Below are 26,844 nucleotides of genomic sequence, written 5' to 3'. Positions count from 1 at the left end.
TGCACGAGGGTCAACTGTGCAGTGCAACCAGTGACATTTAGGAAATGGAGAGAAGAAATGGGGCACAAGGGACTAATAGTTAATGAGGGTAAAACAGAAGTGATGTTATCTAGGGCTGGTGGAGGTACTATTACAGCAGAGGGAGAGTGGCCCTGTGCAGTTTGCCACAAGAATGTGGGAAGTAGCTCCATTTTGTGTAGTGTTTGTGATAAGAGATGTAGTGGTATTTGAGGTAGACTGTGCATTACTGCTGATTTTGTGTGTGCGGTGCATCAGGGAGAGCATGTAGAATGTCAGGTGTGAATGGATTGATCTTACTGGAGAGTTTCTTGAGTGTGTGGAAGAGTTTTGTTATTCGGGGGACATATTACGAGCTGGGGGTGGGGCTGGAGCTAACTCAGTGGCTAGAGTAGAGAGTAGTTGGAGGAGGTTCAGACATTGAGAGGGCTCTCTCTCCATGCTAAGGGGTCTTTGTATACAGCATTCATTAGGTGTTTAATGCTGAACTGTAGTGAGATCTAAGTAGTAATGAAAAAGGATATTCATAGGCTCATGCATACAGAAATGATCATGATTAGGTGGATATGTAGTGCATCATTGATAAGAGGTCTGGGGGGGGTTAGGACTACAACTGAAGATTTGGACTTGAATGTATTAGTGCTGTGATGAGGAGGACTAGACTGAGGTGGTTCAGGCTCAGTCAGAGGATGGAAGACAGCAAGTGGGTTAGGATGGTGTGAGGCATGAATATCAATGGTATGGTTGTGAAAGGCAGACCAAAAAAGACGTGGTATGAGGTCATAGCGTTACCTAAGGGATAAGAAACTTAATAGGGAGGATGCCAGAGACTGAGCAGCATGGAAAGTCACTATTAGGTGACCAAGGCAAACTAATAAAAGCACAATGGGGCCTGTATTAATGGGGCCTGCATTAATGAGATGTATAAACAAAACGATTCACTAAGATTTCATTGTCAGTCAGGCAGTACAAAACCATTTCATTGATAAAGGTCAACATGCTTACATACATTGGCCTTGGGCACCTAATGGCGGCTGCCTACGCTGCTCATCTCTGGCAGCCTCCCGATTCAGTCCTTTATCCCTGACATTATATACTATGACCTCATCCCAGGTTTTTTCGGTGTGCCTCTTGCAACCCTACCCCTAACATTAATAATTCTCACTTTCTGGTCCCAATTATCATCCATCATCCTCTGCACATGCCCAAACCATATGATTCTACCTCTTCTCATCACATCATCATTACACTACAGTCCAATCCTTCCTTTTAACTCCCCCATCATAAACCTAGACCCCCAAGGCCTCATATTCAAGAAGGAACTGCACATCCACCAAATCATTGTCATTTCTGTACGTTTGAGCCTGCAAATAACCTCTTCCATTCCTGCACAAGTCTCATAACCACACAGCATTATGCTCCTAACACATGCCACATACAAAGATCCCTTAGCACGGAGGGAAAGCCCTCTCAATGTAAAGAGAGGCAACAGCTTGCTGAACTTCTTCCTACCACTCCTGGCTCTAGCCACACAGCTAGCACCAGCCCCACCTCCACACATAATATGTCTTCCATGTAACACAACTCTTCCACATACTCGACTCAACTGCAAGATCAATCCTTTCATGCCTGACAATCTCCACATGCTCTCCCCGACACACCGCACGTGGCATCAGCATTATTTTGAAGTCTACCTCTAGTACCACCACGTCTCTTATGTACACATTTATCACAAACACTTCACAAGATGGAATTACTTCCCATGCCCTTGTGGCAAACTGCACATGGCCACTCTTCCTCTTCTTTTGACAGTACTGCCACCAGTCATAAATATCATCACCTTTGTTTTATCTGCATTTAATCTCACACCCTTGTGCCCCATACCATCTCTCCACTTAATAAATCTTCCTCTGTCTCCATTTCATTCTCTGCAATTAATACCATATCATAGGCATACATCTCCCACAGGAGTCCATTTCTAGAGCCACACGAGAGGGCTTCAAGCACCATGATAAACAACAAGGGGCTCACAACTGACTCCTAATGCACACCAGCATTCATGGAAAACTCATCTCTCAAATCTCCATTCACTCTCACCTGGGTGTGAGCACCCACATACATAGCCATTACCAATCTAACCAGCCACTCCTTGATCCTAAACTTTCTCACTGTCCTCTTCACGACCTCCCTTGGGACTCTGTCACAGGCCCTTTCCAAATCAACAAAAACAGTACAGATCCCTTTTCTGTCCTATATTCAGTATTTATTTTTTTCATGAAGCTATCAAACAATAATTGTGGCATCAGTGGTCCCTTTACCTGGCATAAACCCCAACTGAATCTCATCAATATTCACTCCTCTAATCATACCTTCTAGAACTCTCTCCATTATCTTCATTATCTGGTCCTAAAGTTTCATGCCTCAATAATTTTCTCTTTCCAGGACATCACCCTTTTCCTTGTACACATTTACAATCACACTCTTCAGCCAAACATCTCGGACAACACACTCATATATAACTGTATTTATCAAATCAGTAACTAACCCCACTCCTATATCTCCTGAAGCCTACAGCATTTCAGAAGCCAACCCAGATACACCTGCCATCTTCCCCATCTGCTTCCTGCCTACTGCCCTGCTCACAGTAGCAGCATCAATCAAATGTCAAAGGCCAAACACTTGATCTGCTGACTCCAAGCCTTCCCTATTCCAGTCAAACTTCTCATTCACCGATCAGTTATAACACTTTCTCTAGGTGTGTCTAATATTTTCTGTCTTCACCATTACCTTTCCTTCATCATTCTTCACACACTGCTCACCTGTTTTCCCTCTTCATCTGATCATGTGTTCCACTGAGTTGAAAGCCATTTAGTACTCAACAAAATCTAAGCACAGTTGTTTATTATATTCTGTAGTTTTCTCAATTAGCTGATTCATTGTGCATGGATAATCAGTAGTTGAATACCCGCTTCGGAATCTTGGCTGTTCACACAGTTGGTTTTCTTTCAAATTTGCTGTTATTTTGTAAAGACTTTAGTGAAGGGTCTGTAAATAACTGGTAATATGCTAATGGATCAATAGTTATGAAGCTCTTTTGAGTCACCCTTTTTATAAAACAAAACAATATTGTATTGCATTACACAACGTTTTGAGAATTTTCTTCTTTATACACTGGGTAAATAAGTGGGCATGCCTGTTTTGTGCTTCTACTACCGCATCCAATGGTAAATCTGTCACTATTCCATCTTCTCCTACAAGACATCCCTCTTTTCTCACTTTAAAGAGATCTGTTTATCTTGTCTGGTGTTACCTCAGGTATTTCACTTATGTCAACTGAAAGGTCTGCTATTGGTATTATTAACTTTTATACATATAGTACTATGTAAAATTCTTCAACTCTCTTGACCATCACCATTCTATCTCTGCATTAAACGACTTCAATGCTTTTGTCTTTTAGTGAAATAATTTGTTATTTTTCTCGTGCCCTTTTACTTCATACCCATTCCAGACTTTTTCCTTTTCTGATTTTTTTTTTCTTTTTTTTTTTTTTTCATCCATGTACAGTATATATATATCCACTCACTCAATGTAGAAATGCTATATGATCTCTACACAGTGACAAGCCAAATGGTTTCCTGTACCCAGGAAACTATTTAATACGCTGGGTGGTAACCACATAACCGGGGTTTCTGGCAGGGTTTAATGTCCCCCAGATTCCCCTATCCAAAATCACTTAACCTCTAAAGTACTAATCTCATTGATCGGGCTTTTAGCGCAATTTCTTAAAAGGACGAGCAACACCGATTGTGCAACATCCAGAAAAAACTGGCGGCAGCTGACTTCACCCCAACTGTGATGCAGATGGCTTCTAACCAATCAGAACTAAGTGTTGGACACACAGGAGGGGTGACCCAGGCCCGTACCCAGGCTGTGGGGGGTGTACCCCCCACCTCCCTCTCGCCACATCCCTCTACCCCACTACCTTATTGCTACCAAACCTCCCACCACTCCTACCACCACCACAACCACTCCCACACCCTCCTAATGCATCCCCCCCCTTCCTATGTGGATCCCCCCATGACTGGGGGAGGGTATTTCCCCCCTACTCTCCCTCCATGTCCCCGTACTCCGCTGGGGCCCTTCCTTTGTGTCTTGTGGTGGTCTCCTCCCATCCCTCCATCCCCATACTCCCCCTCCTGGCCTTACCACCTCCCACCACCACCCCCAACCCCCCACCCCAACACCAACCCTCACCCCAACCCCCTAGCATGCACTATCTTTACCTCCCCAGCCTCGAATGTTGTGTATTTTGTATGCTTTATGGCGCGTGTTTTTGAATCATTACCTGTAATTTATTCGTGTCTTTGCAAACAGATATGCACACCACAATTATTTTAGCTGTCTTTATTCGAACCCCACCAGGAAAAGAAATTTTATTTTATGCCGACGCATGCAAACATGTTGGAGGCTTCAATAACGAAATGAAACAAAACAAAAACTAGCTAGATTTGACAGCTCGGAGGGGAGGGAAGGGGGGAGGGGAAAGGGGGGAGGGGAGATTAGGTGTGGGGAGGGAAGGGAAGGGAGGAAAGAGGAGGGGAGGGAAGGGAAGAGGAGGAGGGGGACTGGAGGTAAGAGGAGGGGAGGATAATTTTACTATTTATCTTATTAATTGGAGAGGTTTGTCACCATTTTATTTTTTTCTAAGCACATTACAGTGGTTTATAACATCAGCACATACCAAAAAAAATTGATTTTGGTGATTTTTTTACGTATTTTTGTGAAGAAAACAGGTGTGAGAGGCGTATTTTTTTCTCGCCGGGGCCGTGATGGGTAACTATTATAAACTTTGATGGGCCATAGCTCGGAAACTATTGTGTCTAGGAGGGTGGGGTTTGCATTTTCAGGTGTGTAAATTCAAGCTCTATAATTCAGGCATAAAACTTTTAACCTTTGAGAAAGTCGAAAATTATGCCTGTTTTTGCATCCTGGGGGGCAGTCGAGGCTGGATAATTGTGTACCCTAGGGGTTAATCATGGCAGTCATTTCAGAGAGCCTCAGAGGGCGCAATACCTGCCCAGGGACCCAACCAAATGGGCAGATTCACATGGCCATGTGGAATGTGAGAGGGGTGAATGAGGAGAACAAGTAGGTGGAAGTAATGAATGTGTTCAAGAGTGTGAGATATGTCGTGATGGCATTGTGTGAAACGAAGATGAGAGGGTGCGAAGTGGAGGAATGGGAGGGTGTGAAATATGTAAGATCAGAAATGAATGGGTGAGGAAGATGCAGGGAAGGAGTTGCTTTGTTGATGAATGAGATGTGGTAGAGTGGAATGAGAGACAACAAATGTGTCAGCTCGAGATGTATGTATCTCAAGTTCAAGTTTGAGAAGGTGAAAGTGGCGGTGACTGTAGCGTATGCACTGTGTGAGGACAGGAATAAGAGAAAGACAGGTTTTGGGATGAGCTGGATGAAGCAGTGGGAGAAATACCCAGGAGCTATAAAGTGATCGTAATGAGGGATATGAATGGAAGAGTAGGCACTGGTCCAGAGGATGACATAATTGGTTGTAATGGAGTACAGTGAGTCCTTGATAAATGAAGGGGACTGGGACCGAAAAAAACTTTCATAATTCGAAGTTTTGTATATCGAAACAGTTTTCCCCACTGAAATATACATAGAAATGGGGGGATGCGTCCCAAGACCCCCTCGGACCTCCCATCTAAACTTTACCCCTCCTATTTTGAAGTAAGTAATACCTGTAGAAGTAAGTAATATCTGCAGATGTAGAGAACATGGTGGCCATTTTCTTGTACATATCCTTTTTCTTGGTCACAGTCTCAACAGTGGAAGCTGCTAGGCCTAATGCACGCCCAATCTCCGAGACTCCCTGCCTCTCCTCGTGGCATCTTATAATTTCCAATTCCTTCTCCAGAGTCAGAGTATGGTGCTGCTGCTTCGTTGCAGCAGGCTCCCCTGATGCTGGAGATGATGCAGGGTGCTTGGGAGGCATATCTAAACAGAACAAAAAGGTGTACAGCTGCAAAAATATCCTCACCTACAGCGAAACTGCGAGGAGTGACGTGGACTTGGTTCCGAGACAATTCACCGTGAAGTCAATTCGCCATCAAAACATGGACGATTCCCCATCAGGACAATTCGCACCCAAGACAATACCCCGTCATTCTATAAATATACTAAATATCAATTGATTAACTATAATAACTAATTTCATGGGGAACTATCAAGGTCTATGTTCATTCAACAGCATAGTCTTAGGATATCATTTATAATCTGCACTTGTAGTCAATAATTAACTTGCTTCTGCCTTGCTGTAGTCGACTTTGAATTATAATCTATCTTCTCCCATTGCTGTCTTCAGTAATTTTTATTGTAATTTTTGGATGTAGAAGGTTGAGACTGATTGATTAGCTGAGAATGTAGATGTAATATGAAGATTATTCGTATAACTTTAGAGTATGTTGATCGTTCACTTGCGGTTATTAGGCATTTATATAAATGCCAATGTCTCATACGTAGCCTTATGATAAAAAATGGAGTGAAACATCGTACGTCACTTGATTCACATTTCAATATACAGTACCCTCGCGTCCAGCACGCGTTAGTCCAGCACGATTCGAGTCCAGCACGGTGAGCAATTAATTAGTATTATTTAATACGATTTAATTACTGCAACACGAGTGTGTTAGCATAACACGCACAGAGCTCCGAGAAGTGGGCCAAATCCCCAGAGTTCACTCTAGCACGATCACCCCCGGTCCAACACGGCCATACTGGACATTCCCATGATGATGATAGCCAATGAAAAACTTCTGATCAAGTAGCCTTCCCCGCCCGCTATCGTGACGTGATCATGATGCAGCCCAATTAAAAACGCTTCTGCTGTCACGTGATGTTTTGTTTACATTTCTCCCGCCACAGAGCCACTCAGTCGCATAATTGCATTGGAAGGTGCTTTTTTCTTGCTGCATTTTCTGCCCTTGTTACTGCATTTTACCCCGCTCACGATGCTTAGGAAGCCTTCTGAGAACCCCAAGAAGCGTCGGCACCTCCCTCAGGCCACCAAGCTAGAATGCATCGAGAGGAAGAAGAAAGGGGAGAGGAAAGTTGACATTGCCAAGGCCTACGACATGAATGAAGCCAACGTGATCATAATAAAAAACTTAAGACAAGATCCTGGCAGCCGAAGGCTATCACACAGCACTTTATACCAGGTTTGCCGAGGATACGATGGTAAATCGGAACGGTAACGTGGTAAAATTGCCGACGATACCACGGGCATTTGGAATTCATCTGGATGGATTCCTGCCGAGGATACGGGCAAAACAGTGTGACCAAAATCCAGGCGACTCGACAGAGAATGTATCGTACTACAGCATTGAACATTTAGCCTGACACTGAATACATATTAATATTTTAGAATAAATATCAATCGTTTTGAAACCCTTCTCATCGGCGTGCGTACCAGTTTATAAACAAAGTTGCTTCTCCTTATTCTCTACCGAGTCAGCGACAGCGATCACTTTCCACAGTCACGAGACGGGGCTCTGGCAACAGTGTGAGAAGCATGCACTTTGCCCAGGATTAATGGACAAAGATAGTGATTCTGAGTGTGATTTCGAAGGATTTATGACGGAGGTTTGATTTCAAAAGATTTATGAGGGAGGCTGAGGAGGAGCAATAGCCATTACCCGCTAGTGACGCCAGCAGCCATCCTCCGGGGACCCAGTAGGACTAACTACAGCCTTGGATACCACCTTCCATTCCCAGCATGCCCACCAACACTATCCTAAAAGGTTAGTTATCATTCATAGCACAGTACCATTTATTATAATTACAATAGTACCAATATATGTATAGGTATATGGTAGGTATTTAGGGTGACTTTTCTGAGGGTTGCTGACATAATTCATTTTTCCCCATAAGCTCTATTGTTAGTCCAACACGTTTTTGGTCCAACACGTGACCCATGCATGACAATATTACCGTGCTGGATGCGAGGGTACTGTACTTATATTTTTTTCTGTTAATACCAACTATTTGATGCCATATTTTACATTTATTATAAAAAGAATTAACCACCAACACCTTTATAACTCATATAACTTGAAAACTAATATACTTGCTAAATAAACTAAGTAGTAAATAAATGATGGGGAATTATCCTGACGGTGAAAAGTCCTGAGGGTAAATTGTCTTGTTACTGTTGTGATGGCATATTGTCCTGAAACCATGGACTCAACTAAGAAGCGCGCAAAAACGTTTCCTCACCGCAAGCGAGCGCCCATTTTGAATTTTTCTTATTTCCTTTCGTATTGCTTTTCATATCACTGAGACAGATACTTTTGTACTGTGGAATTTGTCCTATATTCATCGCTTTCATAACATCGAAAACTCGTACTTCAGGTTTTCGTTTACCAAGGACTCACTGTACCAGAAGAAAATGATAATAGGAGGGGACTAAAGGATATGTGTCAGGACAGGAGGTTGTGCATTTGTAACTTGTATTTCAAACACAAAAATGCACAAAAAATATACATGGTATAGACGGAATGGGGATCGTGCTGAAAGAAGCCTGATTGATTACATGCTCGTAGAGAGGTCGACGATGGGAATGGTAGCTGATACAAGGGCCATGAAAGGATGATGTGAAGGTCTGTCAGATCATATGATTGTGGTATGCAAGATCAAACTGAGAGGAGTGAGGTGAATCACGAGAGAGAGGAGCTGTCAGGGAGAAAGAGTGAAAGTTGAAGTTGAGGATCAAAAAAATGGCAGATGATTACAGGACCAAAGTAGAGGAGGAGTTAGAATCAGTGAACTGGAATGAAATGGATCTGGACAGCCTGTGGATGCATATAGGGATTGTTTAGTTAGGAATGCTAAAGCAGTGTGTGCTGTGGCATGAGTAACAACAAGGAAGAAAGGTACGGCATGGTGGGATGATGAGGTTAAGAGAGCAGTGGAGGAAAAGAGGAATACGTGGCTAAAGTGGTTACAGGACAGGTGTTCAGTTGAAATAAAAACTGAATATATTGAGAGCAAGAACCATGTAAAGAGACTAGTGAAAAAGAAAAAGGTGGTAAATGATGATCTAGGAAAAAATAATGAATGCAAACGACTCTGAAAATAGGAAAAAAAAAATTAATGCAAACTACTCTGAAAATAGGAAGTTGTTCTGGAAAGAGGTGCAGAAATGGAGAAGAGAATGCAGAAAGAAATCTGATGGTGTGAAGGATGTAGGTGATAAATTATTAACCCAAGGGAATGAAGTAAGGACCAGATGGAAAGAATATTTCAAAAGCCTGATGAATGGGAATAGAGAAAGCAGAGTGGCTGTAAAAATGACTGGTTTTGGGGGTGTGCAGAGAAGGAATGCAGTGCCAGGAGACGTGACATTCACACAGGTGAAGAATGCTGTGAAGCGGCTGAAAAATGGGAAAGCAGCTGGAGCTGATGAGTTGTATGCAGAGATGATTAAGTGCAGTGGAAAGAGTGGAATGAAGTGCTTGTTGGAGATATGAAAGAAGGCATGGATGAGTGAAACTGTGCCAGGAGAGTGGAAAAAGGCTGTGACTGTACCCCTGAACAAAAATAAAGGAAAGCGAAGTGAGTACAAGAATTATCATGGCATAAGTTTATTGAGTGTGGTAGGGAAGGTGTATGGAAGAATTATTATAGAGAAAGTAAGAGAGGTATCAGAAGACCTAGTGAGTGATGAACAGGGTGGCTTTAGGAGTGGCAGAGGATGTGTGGATCAAGTATTTGCAGTGAGACAGATAGCAGAGAAGGCTTGTGAGAACGACCATAAGGTGTTTATGGCATTCGTGGATCTGGAAAAAGCTAACAAAGTGGACAGACAAGGATTGTGGAAAGTTTTGCACAAGTGCAGTGCAGATGGTAAGCTGAGGTGCCATCAAGAGTTTTTATGATGGTTATGAAGCATGTGTAAGGGTTAATGGGCATCTAAGTTAATGGTTCACGATCGGTGTAGGTGTGCGACAAGGTTGTGTGACGTCCCCATAGTTGTTCAATATATATATACAAATACGGATGGAGTGATGAGAGAAGTAAAAACATGAGTAATGGAGAGAGGGATGGCACTGGTAATGAGTGGTGATGGGTGGAATATCTCAAATTTGTTGGAAGCTGATGATGCAGTACTGCTTGCAAATACCGGACAAAAATTTGGTAGGCTAGTGCTGAGTTTTGCTGATGTCTGTGAGTGTCATGCCTTCAGAGTAAATGTACAAAAGAGTAAAATGATGGTTATTGAGAGAGAAGGTGACTCCCAGTGCGATGTTACACTGAAGGGAGAGAGACTGGAATTGGTGAGCGAGTTCAAATACCTGGGTACAGTGATGGAAGAGAGAGAAAAAAGTGGAAAAGAAGTTGAAAGTAGAGTGACACAAAGAAGAAAACTAGCTGGTGTAATGAAGGCCTTGATAAGAAACAGAGGCTTGAGTGTCGCAGCTGCACAAGGCTTACATGAAGAAGTGTTAGTGCCAACTTTAACATATGAATGTGAGACTATGGTGTTGCATGAAAATGAAAAGTCAAGCGTGACAGCAGTGGAGATGGGACCGTTGAGGGATGCATGTGGGGTACAGAGGGTGGAGAGGATACAAAATAATGTGATTCGTGAAAGATGCAGAGTGAGGAAGTCAGTGAACACCAGAATCAAAGAGAGTGCACTGAGCTGGTATGGTCACGTGGAGAGAATGGACAACAACAGTGGTGAAAAAGGTATATCTGAGTGAATTTGATGGAGGGAGGAGGTAAGGTAGGCCAAGGAGAAGGTGGAGAGATATGATGGATGAGTGCGTGAGGAAGAGAGGTTTGGAAGTCAGTGAGGATAGGGAACTGACAAGAGCTTGAGCTGGCTGGATGAATGTTGCGAGGAGAAGTGCATGATCAGGGATTTGACACCCCTTTTAATGTGGCAACATCTGGACTGACATTATCAGATACATTTATGTGAAGCTATAAAAAGTGGCGAATGTTTTTGGCGTATCCAATAGAGCCAGGATTCTGGGGGCTTCAATGGTAAGTGAGTGGAAGCGTAGCCCATTGGACTGGGCTAAGCTGGGCTGTCTGGACACTGCTACTCATCAAGCTGCCCTAGGGTGGGAAAGGTGGTCCAGATGATGACGATGATGATGATTATATATTTTATATACATAAATAATACATACATACATACATATATATATATATATATATATATATATATATATATATACATACAGTAATCCCTCCACTATCCGACGTAATAGAGCCAAAGGCATGTCCGGAAAGTGGTCCTATCCGGATAGTGGGCACCAGCCTCCTGGACTTGTACTTATGAACCCTAACTCAGAAAAACACCTATACAACTCCCTCTGGACATGCACAGCACCTATTTAAGACCCAAATCACACCAATAAGGGACATAAAAGACTGAAATAAATGCAAAAGAACCATAAAATGAGGTTTTTGAGGTAGGTTTATACAATATTAAACATTCTGGGTACTTACAAGTCCTTGGCTCCTGGACTGGTAGTTATGGACCCTAACCAAGCCTAACTCAGAAAAACACCTCCTTACTGCACATGCATAGCGTCTAATACCCTATTCACACCAATAAGGGACATAAAAGAGTGAAATGAGGTGTTTGAGGTAAGTATAGTATGGAAAAAAATACAGCATGAAACATTCTGCCTACTTACAGCAAGTCCATGGCCATCTAGATGAATAACCGCCTCCTCTCGGACTCTGACAGTAAGAAGGATTTCCTGAAGCGCTTGCAGTACACTGTTCATGAAGTCTTGCACTTAATTTAGTCATTCGCACCCAGAAGTCCATTCTCTTCACACTGCGCACTCTTGTCTTACTTGTGCTCCATAGTAACTTAATAAGTGTTGCACTCTGCACATTAAGTCTTTCCACTCATAAAACCAATTTCAAAACAAATCACAAGTTTATTTACATTAAATTTAGTCCAAAAATTTTGTCTTTTCACTCAAATTTCTACTTTCTTTACAATACTGTATGCACTGTTTTTCTTTCACTAAACAACACTAAATTCCCATGTGGTCTAGTGGAGAAGTTCTTGCCGTTTAATCACTGTCAGAGTCTGAGAGTATCGCTGGCAGGTGACCTAGGGGTGCGTAGCTGGGTCGTGGTGATGGCGTACCCACTACAGACGACTCTGAAGATAGACGAAAACTCACGTCGAGTGGTGACTCCACCGTGGCTGATGTGCTGGGCTGTGGCTCGGAGCATGAGGGCCTGTCTTGGGGAGGCAATGGAGTGGAGCCAGGGCTGAGCACAGCAGGAGTCAAGGGCCTGAAAAAGCTGTCAATCGTTGACTGACGCAAGGAACGACGATTCTGACGATTGATGATGCGCTGCCTGAAAGCACGCACTTCCTCCATAAGTCCCAAGGGCCTCATCTCCCTGTCGCAGTCCGGGTGTTCCAGGTAGTCCAGAACGAACTCTAGGTGTTCCCGGAGTGCACTAAGCTTGGGGATGGCTGGAGTTGTGTCATGCTGAGAGGAATCCGCATCATCGTCTCCGTCCTTGTTGGAATCTTCAAGCTGGGTATTGACACCTGCAACTGAAGATGCGATCTCGATATCAGACAGGGTCTGATACCCAGGATCGCCCTCGTCGTCATCCAACCACTCACGCACTTCGTCAACATCAACATCGTTGCCGTGCGCACGTAGACTTGCATGGAAGTCATCCACGTAGAAACCTAGGAAATCGTACTCTACATCCGTTCCGAGAAGCAGACGAGACCAACCATTTCTAGAGTCTTGACACGGACTTCCTTCCACGCACTGGCCCAGTTGTAAATGGCAGACGATGTTGTAGTGGCAAAGGTTTTCCAAAGTCCGCTGGCCTTGCGTGTCCCATCCCTCCCTGCGCTCGTCCTCGTCCTCGAGAACAACCATCACCTCGTCCAGGAACTTCCGTCGGTATAGGTGCTTCGTTGCCACGATCACTCCTTGGTCCATTAGTTGGATGAGAGCAGTAGTATTAGGTGGCAGAAACATGCACCTAATGCGCCCAATCTCAGCCACCAACTTCTTGTCGCACGGGTGGGCAGGTGCATTGTCGAGGAGAAGGAGGGCCTTTACATGGTCACGTGGGATTCACAGTTTCTCCATCAGGTAATGTCTGACCTCCTTGACGAAATGGCGGTGGAACCAGTCTTTGAAGATCTGGGCTGTTAACCATGCCTTCAAGGAATGGTACCAGATGACAGGAAGGACATCCTTCATCCCACGAAGACACAGAGGCTGCTTTGCACGGCCAACAATAACAGGTTTAAGACGGTGCATGCCGTTAGCATTGGCACAACACAAACCAGATAGCCATTGCTTGGAGAGCTTGCGGCCAGGTACATGCTTCTCTGTCTCCTCGGCTAGAGTGTTCGTAGGCAAAGAATGACAGAATAAACCAGTTTTGTCTGCATTGTAGACTTGACCGAGAGTGAGGCCCTCCCTGTCGATCAAGCCCTTCACCTTGTGCTGAAACTCCTCTACTCCAACCTTGTTAGCGTCCAAAGCTTCGCCATGAGACTTACGGTTTATAAGGCCATGCCGTAACTTAAACGCGAAGAGCCAACCCTCGAATGCCTTAAAGTCTAGGGCATCGTGAAGCCTTGTGAACTTCTCAGCAGCAGCCTTCAGCTCCGTTCCACGTATCATCACACCAACAGCACGTTGTTGTCAATACCAAATCAATGTGGAGCGGTCAATTTCAGCAAACTTGGGAGTAGACATCACCTTCCTCTCCACGTTGAGTTTGCTTCTCGACGAGAAGTCATGCGTGTACTGCATGAGTTTGTCTCAGGATCTCTTGACATCGAACAAAGTAGATCGGACCAGGTTGAACTCGTTGAGGATGCTGGAAGAAGACCACTCCGCATCTACTTTCTCCAATATCTCCCGTTTCTTCTCCAGAGTCAACACCACTCTCTTCCTCTTCTCAGGAGGCAGGGCCACCATCACACACACTAATAAGAGGCCCGAGAGCAGCAGGAGTGCCTGCAGCAGGTAAGGAACCACCACAAAAGCGAGCACGTGGGCAGCCATGACGACGAGCGTGCATTCGCGGCGAGGGACAGGCGGAAAGTGGGGAGGATGCAGCGGCGCTCTATTGGACATCAGAGGAATGACACACCAGAACAAAGCTGTCCCGCGCCGCGCGCGGCAAGTTCAAATTACGGGGGGGAAATTTATTTATTTATTATTTTTTTTTTTGCAGACAAGTTGAATACGTTTTGACATGGAAGCACTTAGATCTCTAAAGTAATCTAAGGACATTTCTTTACACCAAACATTTGTCAGTTCAGTCTTGAAGTTGTCCAGATTGGGTGTCTTCTTCTCTGCCATGATTTTCGTCAACTCTGCCCAGCAGTTTTCTACCGGATTTAGATCCAGACTGTTGCCAGGCCAGTCGAGGACCTCAATCCGATTATCCTGAAGCCATTTCGTCACCCTTCTTGACTTGTGACATGGAGCTGAATTGTGCATGAAAAAGTCGCACCCATGAATAGCAAAAAAGTTTCACAAATGATCTTTCGGAACTTGAATGTATCAGCCACCATTCATCATCAAGTTCTTAGGAAGTAGAGGTCTCCCCATCCCATTTCACCTGACAGACACTCCCCTACCATTACTGATTGTGGATGCTTAACAGTCAGCACCGTGTAAGCAGGGTCAGATTTGACTAAGGGAGGCGATGTCAAGTGTGTATACTTCTTGGCAAACTGAATGCGTTGCTTCTTCATGCGGACAGTGAGAAGCGGTTTCTTGGCTGAGGTGCGGCTTGGAAAACCCAGTTCCTTCTGCAAGCAGTGTTGGATAGAGCATTCTCTTCAATTCTGCTGCTGTCAGTTGAGGATTCTTGATTACTTCCCTCTTCAGAAGCATATCTGTACCTCTGGAAGTCATCCTCTTCTTTCCACCGCCATGTTTGTGCTATGGTATGACATCAGGTGGCAGGCAGTGTGCTGCAGCAAGAATCTTCACGACGGTCAACTTTGTGCATCCAGCACGTTCACAAATTGCGTTGATAGGGACATTATCCTGCATCCATGCAATGATACGGACCCTCTCATACCTTGAGTAGTACTTTCCAGGCATGACATGTCAACTCTAGGAAAACAACAGGGCATACAGTAATGCATACAAAAAAAGAGGAAGGTGCAAGCTCAGAGTGACGTGAACATATACTCCCACTCTCGTTTCTGGACAAGCACTGACGTGCTGAGTGTTTCACCACCTCCCGCCAACACCAGAGGAGTTGTCAGTTAACTTCTTGCCCAAAAAATTCACTTGGTAGAGGTGGAAACACAAGCAAAGACAGACAACTCTCCAATTGCAATTCTGTGTGTAGGTCCTAAGTCAATCTGCGGTGGGTGTAACTCAAAACCTGGTATACTTGTTTAGTACAGTAAACTGATATGACAGGAAATGGATATATCTTTTAATATACATTATCAGTTGCACTGATCAAGACGTGATAACTTTAATTCTTTGCAACTGGAAGGACGCAGCCACCATATTGGTGATGACATCAGGATTCGTACTGCAGACGATGCTCCAATCCATCACACAAGACTTTACCGGAAACGCCAATAACAGTTGTCAAGATATTTACCGACATGGCCACCACAGATCCAAACTATCCTCTTCAGGTATGCTGTGAAGGAATACTTTTCATGAATGTAAACTGCAGTGAAATCGACTAAAAGTAGCTAGCAGCTATCACTGTTTACACCATTTCCAAGCTGTGCTCATACCTCATGGGTTGTAAGTGTTTAATGTATGGCATACAATATCAGCTGTATGAGTTTATAATGGCATCATGTTCATGAATGTTTAACATCTGACCTCTTCATTATTAGTTTTCTGAAAGAACAGTTAAAAAAACATTTATTGTTGAGAGGATCATGGCAAACTTTGATCTCAGTCAAATCAAACCCTGGTCTACACCAAAATCAACTTGTTTACCTTTGGTTATACAAGAAAGGACAATGATGTACTTAAAAAAAAAAAAAAAAAAAAAAAAAAAAAAAAAAGGTGCTCTAAACTTGATGGATTTAGGAAGTACAGTACATTTGGGATACTAAGTGCAGTATGGCAGTTGTAGGCCAATAAGTCTAACTTCTGGTGAAGAGAAATTTCTTGGAAATAGTTCTGAGAAATACACAGGTTATACTGTATTATACATCACTTCTGAAAGCCTATGGCTCAGTAAGTCTTGAAAATTCTGGGAAACATGAAGGCCCATCCCTTCTTTTCTGGTTAAATATCGCAGCACTCACAATTTTATTATGCTCAAAAACTCAATTCATAGAAAAAGAGATGAATGCAATACTCACAATGAAATGATCTTCACAATAGCAAAGATTACATTTCTGCACTGGGAACTTCCGACAAGCAGCCGCCACCACTGCTTTCGTTTATTCTTATTTGCTGGTATACAGAGGAATAATTTCCCAGGTGTGCTTTTGTTTGTGCTCTTACACACTGAGACGAAACACCAGTGATATTCCTCTTGTCACTGGACATTCTTGAAGGTCAAAAATAAGCACAGAGTATGCAGGCTACATGTAATCAAAGTTGACTATGCCACCTCAGTGTGAGCAGTGATGTCACGACCACTCGAAGGCCGTTTCAGAGTTATGTGATTTTTCAACTACTTGATCTATTATTTTTTCATGTATTTGCAATTTGTTTGTTTGTTTGTTTGTTTGCATTGAAATTTTCTCCATATTCTTTATCTACACAAATACCCTACTTTAAAAAAAGTTGGAAACTCGCCTATTGTCCCAGAAAGTACGGGCTTGCCGCCTTTATGCTGGACCAATGAGTTTCATCTCAAGAGTAATTGCCTTCCTCTTCTTCTCATCAGTAGTAGGAGAGACAGATGGGCATTTTGTGTACATGAGGGATGAACAAAACACAATGCAGATACACAGAGATTTTCAAGAAAACGCTGGCAACACAGAACACTGTAAAGCATCGAAGCATCGACTGTTTACACTAATAACCACCCAGCCAGTCTGGGACTCAGTTTGCTGCTGCTGCATCGTATTGCATGTCACTAGCCCAAGAAAAGATCAAAATTCAAATTCTGAAGAACAGTTTCTACCTCCATAAAGTTGAAAATTAGTAGGCCGACTGTTCATAAAACGGGGACTGCCCGTACACTAAACATGCTTCGCAACTTACAGAATCCCTCCCTGCTCACCTGTTCAGCCGGGCTCGGGTTTCTTCCAGAAGTGTAAAAATTTTATTTAATGCACAATGGTACAAGTTTAATTAAGAAGTGCTTGATGACCCGCTAACAGAACTACGGCATGGTTTCTATGAATACTGGGTAACCTACTCTAATCTATAAACTGAGCATCCTTTGGATGTGAGGATACAAGATGTTTTTGCTGGCAAGTTAGCAACTAACCTGCAACAGAAAGGTAAATGCTGGGAAGTGAGATATTGAGCTTGCACCGAGCCAAGGAGGGATCATCTGTGAGCAGGCACTTGAAGAGGTCCAGCTTGAGGGTAGTGGGACGCAGGAGATGTAATACTGATCCCTCCCCACCTTCACAAAGGGAACCCTGCCAATCTTCACCTGCTAGTGATACCAAGGCCTGGAAAGCAAATACAGTTTATCTCAAATGCTACTGTTATTAATACTGTAATATGAAAGTCATCATCAATATCATTCTAACTCAGTTTCTTACATTATGAAATGGGAATATAAAGCAAAACACTCTGATATCACAATTGCTGGGGACATAAATCACAGGAGAAAGAATGTCTCAGATACCATCTCCCCTATACATGTGGGAAAAATCCTTATACAGTACTATCTATCTATTGCCAGATGCCTCAATCCCGTTCGGGGTGGCCACAAACAAATCACCTCCACATCGCTCTGTCCCCCGCCATTTCACTGCCCTGCTCCCAACTCACAACCCCCTCTCTCATATACCTCTCCACCCTATCTCTCCATCTCATCCTCGGCCTCCCCCTCCCTCTTCCCCCCTCCACCTCACTCATATACACTCTCTTTGTCAGTCTTTCACCCTCCATCCTCTCCACATGGCCAAACCACCTCAGTGTATTTCTCCTAACGCTTCCTATCACATCCACATCCACACCACAATGCTCCTTTATATCCTCATTTGTCAGCCTGTCTCTCCATGTGACTCCACAAGCTCCTCTTAAATAGCTAATTTCCACTGCTCTCACTCTTGACTTGTGTCCTTCCAGCAACGTCCAAGCTTCACTACCATACGTTAGAGTTGGTATCACAATACTGTCACGTAGTAACTTTTTCACTTCCAGGCACACTTCCCTGTTTCTTATCACTGCTTTCAAGGAACCAGCAACCTTTCTTCCCTGCATACCCTTTCAAGCACTTCACCCTCCAAACCTCCATCCTTACTCATCACACTACCCAAGTACTTAAACGTACTCACATTTTCCAATTCCTCACCATCCAATCTCGCTGTACATTCACTGACTTCACCTCTCTCAAAGACCATCACTATACTCTTCCCTACATTCATCTTTAGATTCCGTTTCCTACACACTCTCCCAAACTCATCCACCAAGCCTTGGAGCTCTCCTTCATCTTCACTCAACAACACAGTATCATCTGCACACAACAGTACAGGGAGTTTCCAAACACTACCCTCTCTCACCAGGGCCACTTCAACATCCACTACCCTACCTTGTACCTCTTTTATTACCCCATCCATGTATAGATTGAACAACCATGGAGACATGACACATCCCTGTTTCAACCCAACCTTCAAAGAGAAAAATTCACTCAGTTCACCATCCACACACACTGCAGCCTTAGCACAGTACTAATATTACATATTACAACTTAGGCTTTCATGAAATGCAGTATATAATTATTTTATTCCTTGGCCCCTTCATGCCCAGGATGTATGTATTTATGTCTGTGCTGCACCCGGTAAGTGTGACTGTGACGTACGCCCTTCTGTCCTGTTATAGCAATGTTTTCTCAGTGTTTTTCACTTGGTGGTACAGAGGTGTGGGAGTGTTTTCTGAGTATGATATAGGCCACTGAAGCTCTCAGACACTTCACCCACTAACCAATCATGCACGTTTGGGTGCGAAGGGGTTTACATTACCATCTCAATTCCCCATATTCTTGTTTTACTTTTAAACATCATCATCATCATCACTTTCAGTTTTATATGTTTTCCTTTCCATTTACAGTAGCAAGGGTCAAATGGGTTCACCTGCTAGAATTCCTGCACCATATCTTCCACACAGGTTCTCTGGTAATATTTCTAGATCTGAGGTAAGCATTTATCACCACATCCTATGTATTCCTCAGTCTAACTCTCCATTAACAGCTTGGTACTTCAATAAAACACCTCTATACCCCTGGCCCATCCTCTCAACATGTACAGTACATACCATCTCATCCTTTCTACTTCTGATGTTTTCCATTCCCAGCCATCCTCAGTTCTTTGGAAGATAAAGTACCCACAGAAAGTCTGAGAACTAAGGGGCCTTTTGTTGTGTGGTCAAATGTCCTCAGACTATCCATATCTTCCAACCTAGTGAATGCTTGTATCTTGCTTTGCTGGTACCTTTCAGCAGTCCCTGATGTTCCCACTATGACAGACAGTAAGTTTCTTCAGTGCTGTGTGGGACACACAAGAAAGTGTCTGTTTTGAGTAGTTTAAATAATCAGTATACTATTTCTGTGATACATTCACTGTTTGCCCTGCTGCCACTCCCCCACACATCAGACTGGGTTACAAGAGCTTCATTGAGCAAGAAAAGACACGGATTCTTGCCTTGAGGGATTCATTCATTGCAGAGAAGGAAATTTGTCAGTGAACAGAGAAAAGCAAGTTCATAATTTACAGCCTGCTTGCCAGAGCCAACAACATTCCTCATGGGTGTGCCAGAAAGGCTTCAGCAGCAACTGATAAGCTGATCAAGTGACAAGTGTTGATAAATCCATGCATAACAGCCATACAACTGAAATAGGCCATCCCTATCCTCTTTGCAAGTGATGCAATATGAACCATCCCAGAACACTGCCAGAAACAACTGAACCCGCTTCTTTGCACCCCTACCATTAAACCCCTACTGACTCACAAGATGCATAGTAAGCATCTCAGTTTTGCAAGGAATTACAAGGACATTACTGCTGAGGACTGAGGAAGAATTTTATGGAATGATGTGGTTACCTTCCTGTATGGTGCAATGAGGTGTGACAAACTGAGACATCCCTCACAAACAAATCACCCTGAACCTCATTATTGAAAAAGCTTCCCAAGAATGAAACAATGACTGATACCAGCTAAACTGAAGTTCTTCATGACCACATGGTGAACTTCTATGTAAGCCACAACTCCAACTTCTTCATGCAGGACAATGCAACATATCAAAAGGCTAAGAAACTCATGAAATGGTCATCATATCAACATGCAAACATGTTTGTGTGGCTTTTGAGTTTTCATGTAAGACTTAAGCAACTACAAGAGGGACAGTTCAATCCCTCACCTTTGTGAAGCCATCTGAGACATCTGGGTGCACGAAAATCGCTTAATCATTGCAAAAACTTTGGTGACTCTATGCCTCATGATGTTCTGAAGACATATGGTGGCCATCATATCATATCGTATCATTTATAAAGGCTCCAACATGCTTGCACATATTGGCCTGGATCATTTAATGGTAGCACTCCATGGTACTCGATCTCTGGCAGCCTTCCTATTCAATTCCTTACCCCTGAGACCACGCTCTATGACCTCGTCCCAGGTCTTTTTTGGTCTGTCTCTCGCAACCCTACCCCTGATGTTGAAACTTTTCACCTTCCTCACCAAACTGTCAGTCTCCATCCTCTCAACATGCCCAAACCATTTTAATCTATCTCTCCTCATCACAACACCAAGACATTCCAGTCCCATCCTTCCTCTCAACTCTTTGTACAAAGTACTATAATATATATATATATATATATTTTTTTCCTACCCATTCATCTGACTTTCCATGAGCACTGTAACAGGATATCCCATCATCCAATGGATAATGGACCATCATCATTTTGTTCTTCTCTCATTATATCCTCCTCCTCCTTTACCACTTATATTTCACTGTCATATAATATGACACTCCTTGTATAGATAACAAACACTTTCTCTTTTGCTAGAGTGAGGAGTGGTTGCAAGAAGTTCAGGAAGCTGTTGCCCCTCCTGACACTGAGAGGCTCTCCCTCCCTGCTTAGGGATCCTTGTATGTTAAGAATGTAATGCTGTAAGGAGGTGAGACCTGGGCAGCAAAATGAAGAGGATATCTGCAGGCTCAAACATACAGAAATGGCAATGATTAGGTGGATGTGCAGTGCATCCTTGAGTGCATGGCCTGGAGGGGCTAGGTTTACAATGGATGTGTTGAGCAGTGGGATGGGACTGGAGTGTATTGGTGTTGTGATGAGGAGACGTAGATTGAGATGGTTGGAGCATGTGGAGAAGATAGGGGATGATAACTGGGTGCAGAAATGAGAAGTGTTGATGTTGGGGGTAGGGTAGCGAAAGCAGACCGAAAAAGACCTGGAACGAGGTCACTGAGTGTGGCCTCATGGTTAGGGGACTAAATAGGGAAGTTGCCAGAGATCGAGCAGCATGGAGAGCTGCCATTAGGTGATCAAGGCCGACGCATGCAACCATGTTGGAGTCTTCAAAAACAAAAACGAGACAATGAGTTGTTGCTGTTGTTGTTCTTGATAACCCCATCTGTTTGGCTGAACAGACCCATCAACCACAGGCAAGCAACTGCCTCTACAGGGCTGTCGCACATGGTAAACCAATGTCCCCTTGTGGCTGACAGCGTCTCGGCACAGTTGTGACGAGGTGTGGGAAATAGTGTGAGTCTGGTTTCTGAATGAATGCAGCATTTGCATCTCACCACCCAGTTAACATTGGTACCATGCTATGCTCCGCTTCACTCTGTAATCTGGTTATCTGGTTACCACTCAGCAATGCAAATGGTTTCATGGGTCATAGGAAATCATTAGGGTTGTCATTGTGTCCAGAGCAAACAGAAGTGGAAAGAAGTTATAAACTGTGACAAAAAGAAGGAAGAAATAGGAAAAGGGGAAACAGTTTAAGATGGGTTGCTGTTTTCTTAACTTTTTCCATCCACTTTGCACCCTTGCAATGGATGAATCCTGCAGGAAAGTCTACCTGCATTTCATGGAGACTGTAAACCAAAACGGGCTTCAAAGGCTCCCAAAAGACCCCCAAATGAGAAAATCCCTGGTAATCATCCAGGGGGGCCATAAGATGGCCCCTGTAACTGTCCAGGGGGCTCGAGGGCTGCTGGAATGAGCTAATTTCAAATCAGTCTCTCTATAAGACAGCCAGTGACATTAACATTTCTAGGCCAACCCTTGGGAAGATCTGGTAATAAACATAAGCTACTTCAACTTTAATCACATACAAGTTCTGCTGACATAATATGGAGCAATGGTACAGACATCCCACCAAATTAGACCAGATGATACATTCATTTAGCCACGACGAATTTCTGATGGCTTGAAGGAAGTGCTACATTTAAATGGTTCTGTTCAGTGAATGCCAAATTAACTCCTCCAATCCAAGAAAACATTCACAGAAACAAGTTAATGGGCCACGCCACATTTTTCCCTTTTAATGTGGCATGTCGATACAGTACAATTCCAACTAACTAAGTGGCCTGGGGAATTTAACTTCCCGGTTACTGATTTTCCCTGGGTATCTGATATTATACAGGTATACGATAATCAATCATTTATTCAGACATAATAGAGCCAAAGGCATGTCCAGGCAGTGGCAACATCCAGTTAATGAACATTATTCCCCTACCATACCCAGACCCTACCTATACCCAACTTATAATCTATATCCAAACTAATTATACCATACCTGTGCTTCATTTGGCAGTGGTTTCCAATCATTCAGGAATATTTACACGTCAAAATACACAAAGGAATATCCAAAGTAATGCTAAACACCAAAAAAAACATGCAGAAAAATCAATGAAAACCAAAAAGCACCTATACCTATACACTACTATATGTACAGTATCCCTCCTTGTTTTGGCTGTGCTTTCCAGTCACTCTGCCATATTTTGACATCAAAATATACTGAGGATCATCCAAAAAAAATTTCAACACCAAGAAAACCATTAAAAAAATAAAAAAATAAATAAAAAATCTATCTATCTATCTATTGCTAGACACCTCAATCCCATTTGGGGTGGCCACAAACAAATCGCCTCCACATCACTCTGTCCCCCGCCATTTCACTGCCCTGCTCCCAACTCACAACCCCCTCTCTCATATACCTCTCCACCCCATCCCTCCATCTCATCCTCGACCTCCCCCTCCCTCTTCCCCCTTCCACCTCACTCACATACTTTCTCTTCGTCAATCTTTCACCCTCCATCCTCTCCACATGGCCAAACCACCTCAGTGTGTTCCTTATAACGCTTCCTATCACATCCAAACCACAACGCTCCTTTATATCCTCATTCATCAGCCTGTCTCTCCATGTGACTCCACAGGCTCCTCTTAAATAACTCATTTCCACTGCTCTCACCCTTGACTTGTGTCCTTCCAACAACGTCCAAGCTTCACTTCCATAGGTTCGAGTTGGTATCACAATACTGTCATGTAGTAACTTTTTCACTTCCATGCTCACTTCCCTGTTTCTTATCACTGCTTTCAAGGAACCAGCAACCTTTCTTCCCTGCTGTACCCTTTCAAGCACTTCACCCTCCAAACCTCCATCCTTACTCATCGCACTACCCAAGTACTTAAACGTACTCACATTTTCCAATTCCTCACCATCCAACCTTGCTGTACATTCACTGACTTCACCTCTCTCAAAGACCATCACTTTACTCTTCCCTACATTCACCTTTAGAGTCCGTTTCTTACACACTCTCCCAAACTCATCCACCAAGCCTTGCAGCTCCCCTTCGTCTTCACTCAACAACACAGTATCATCTGCAAACAACAGTACAAGGAGTTTCCAAACACTATCCTCTCTCACCAGGGCCACTCCAACATCCACTACCCTACCTTGTACCTCTTTTATTACCCCATCCATGTACAGATTGAACAACCATGGAGACATGACACATCCCTGTTTCAACCCTACCTTCAAAGAGAAAAATTCACTTCGTTCACCATCCACACGCACTGCAGCCTTAGCACCATCATACATACTCTTCACAGCATTCAACAACTTCCCATCTACTCCATATATTCTTAATACTTTCCACGATCCTTGTCTATCCACCCTGTCATATGCTTTCTCCAAATCCATGAAAGCCGCGTACAACCTCTTTCCCTTCTCTAGAAACTTTTCCACTAAAGATCTAAGAATGAATCTCTGATCTACACAACCTCTTCCCTTCCTAAAGCCTCCCTGTTCTTCTCCAACTAAATCCTCTGTTCTTTCTCTAACTCTGTCAATAAGTATCCTACCATACACTTTTCCTATAATACTAAGAAGAACAATGCCCCTATGATTACCACACACTTCTTATTCCCCTTTTCCTTTGTACAAGGGAATAATTATACCTGACTTCCAATCCTACGGGACTCTACTTTCCTCCCAGGCCAATCTGCACATTTTCCACATCCATTCTACAACTCTCTCTCCCCCATGCTTCAGCAATTCACCACACACTCCATCAATTCCTGGGGCTTTCCCTAATTTAACTTTCTTCACTGATTCCACAACTACTATCCTACTGATTTCTTCCTGTCTTCTCACCTCCCTCCTTCTCCCAGCCATTCCCCAGCCACTTATACTCGCATTACGTCCATCCTGTATGTTCAACAATTCCTTAAAGTGTTCTATCCATCTGCTCACTTTTTCTTCCTTCTCCACTAGTAATCTACCATTTTTATCTTTCACTCCCTTGCTAACCTCTCTTCCACCCGGTCTTACTCTCTTCACCTCTTTCCAGAACATTTTCTTACAGTCTCCCCACTTTATACTCAAATTCATTCCAAAAAAAAAATGAAAACCAAAAAAAAAATACCCTACCTATACACTACTGTATGTACAGTCCTCCTCCTAATTTTGGCACTGTTTTCAGGTCAATCTGTCATAATTAGACATCAAAACACACACAGCAATATCCAAAGTAATGCTGAACACCAAGAAAACCATGCAAAAAAAACACTTAAATCCAAAAAACACCCTACCTATACACCACTGCATGTACAGTACCTCTCCTAATTCTGGCAATGTTTTCAGGCCAATCTGCCATATTTAGACAAGAAAACACACAAAGGAATATCCAAAGTAATGCTAAACACCAAGAAAACCATGAAAAGAAAACAATGAAAACCAAAACCCAACTGACCTCTACACTACAATCAACATTATGCATTCTTCAAAACCTGCCAGTACTCTACCTGATCCAACTGAACAGCTCATTCAAATACATGTTTAATTAAAAAGCAAGCTCATTTTGTTCCGATATGTAAGAAATGAACAAAGAAAATTAAGTGTACACAATTATAAAATCAACAAAAGCTGTTACGTCACATTCACCTGGAAATGAAAACACTACCAATCAAGGGCCATGTGAATGTACCAGCTCAGTCCAGACGCTCAGTACTAGAATAATTTCATGATGTATCAATAATGGTTAAGAGTAAGTATGGTGTAAAGAAAAAATTAGCCAATACTAAGCAGACGAAAGAAGTACCCGGAGATTCTTCTGCCAAGGCCATTCCTATCAATAATCCTTTCATTTTGCTTAAGCAGATTTTTTTTTTTTTCCGGTTATTTCCTGTAGCTTAATGTCAGAAGAAGACAATGCTATGTTCTTCATGATCAGCACCATGTTCCAGTGTTACTCTCATATTACAGCTCAACATTCAAGATGAATAGATGGCAGTTTCATGTCTAGTTAAAGTGAATAGCATTAATTTGCTGTTATATTAGATCCACTGAGGATGAAAAAAGAACTTACTGTATCATTTACTTATCATGTAAAATCTGCTATTTTGTCAAGCTGCAATGATTCTGACCTGGGTATCAACAAGTGTGGATGAATGAAGTAGGACTTACTATATTATTTACTTATCACACAATATTTACTCGGTAGTTAAGTTACTACAAACTCTGACCTGGATATCAACAAGTTGGATGGTGAAGTGGTCATATGAGGCTGATCGCATCAGTTCAACAGCTTCTTCCTGGGTGTGTGTGGATCCAAGAGCAGCACTGGCAGCAGCCTTATCCCGTGGTACACTGTGCATCACAACACTACCCAATGTCACCACTACTGCAGACCCTCCCCTGCACATCATAAAAATTTTATGCAATGTTTATTATGCTTATAATAATGCTACATGCTACCACACATACATACATATATCAATAAATAAACAAATCCACCTACCTATCTATCTATCTATATGTTATTGTGCACACTTGGAACTAAGCCTACTGTATGACAACGAAACTGTGCAATAAAGAAAGCACAGAACCTATGGAATTTATCGCAAGTAGGTGGGGGCGCTCACCATCCACTTACTTAATGCAGTGCTGCTTTCAGATGACTGCCCTTTCCTCTCTTCCTTCCTTTCTCTTCTGTCTTTACTTCCTTCATTCTTTCCTCTTCCTTCTGCCTATGGGTGACTCTACACTAAGTAATAAGCCAAATAGTTTCCTGTACATCAGGAAACCATTTACTACACTGGGTGGTAGCCATATAACAAAATTACAGCACATTG

The 26,844-nt window shown here is 43.0% G+C and overlaps 1 protein-coding gene across 1 annotated transcript in view; it reads right to left on the bottom strand.

The window, feature by feature from the left end:
• The window catches only part of Vps13 (vacuolar protein sorting 13C), a 1,164,731-nt gene that overhangs the window by 904,567 nt on the left and 233,320 nt on the right, over positions 1-26,844 (bottom strand). The window contains exons 14-15 of the mRNA XM_080277871.1: positions 26,236-26,407; positions 17,503-17,692 (exon numbers count right to left, since the gene is read on the bottom strand). Coding sequence (XP_080133997.1) covers positions 17,503-17,692; positions 26,236-26,407 — 362 coding nt within the window. The remainder of the gene's footprint in view (positions 1-17,502; positions 17,693-26,235; positions 26,408-26,844) is intronic.

The sequence above is a fragment of the Coenobita brevimanus genome, chromosome 71 (assembly GCF_032717465.1).
Source record: "Coenobita brevimanus isolate Jiangsu-jjx chromosome 71, ASM3271746v2, whole genome shotgun sequence".
Classification (NCBI taxonomy): Eukaryota; Metazoa; Arthropoda; class Malacostraca; order Decapoda; family Coenobitidae; genus Coenobita; species Coenobita brevimanus.
The sequence above is the reverse complement of the archived record's forward strand: the minus strand, read 5'-3'. Positions and strand labels throughout refer to the sequence as shown.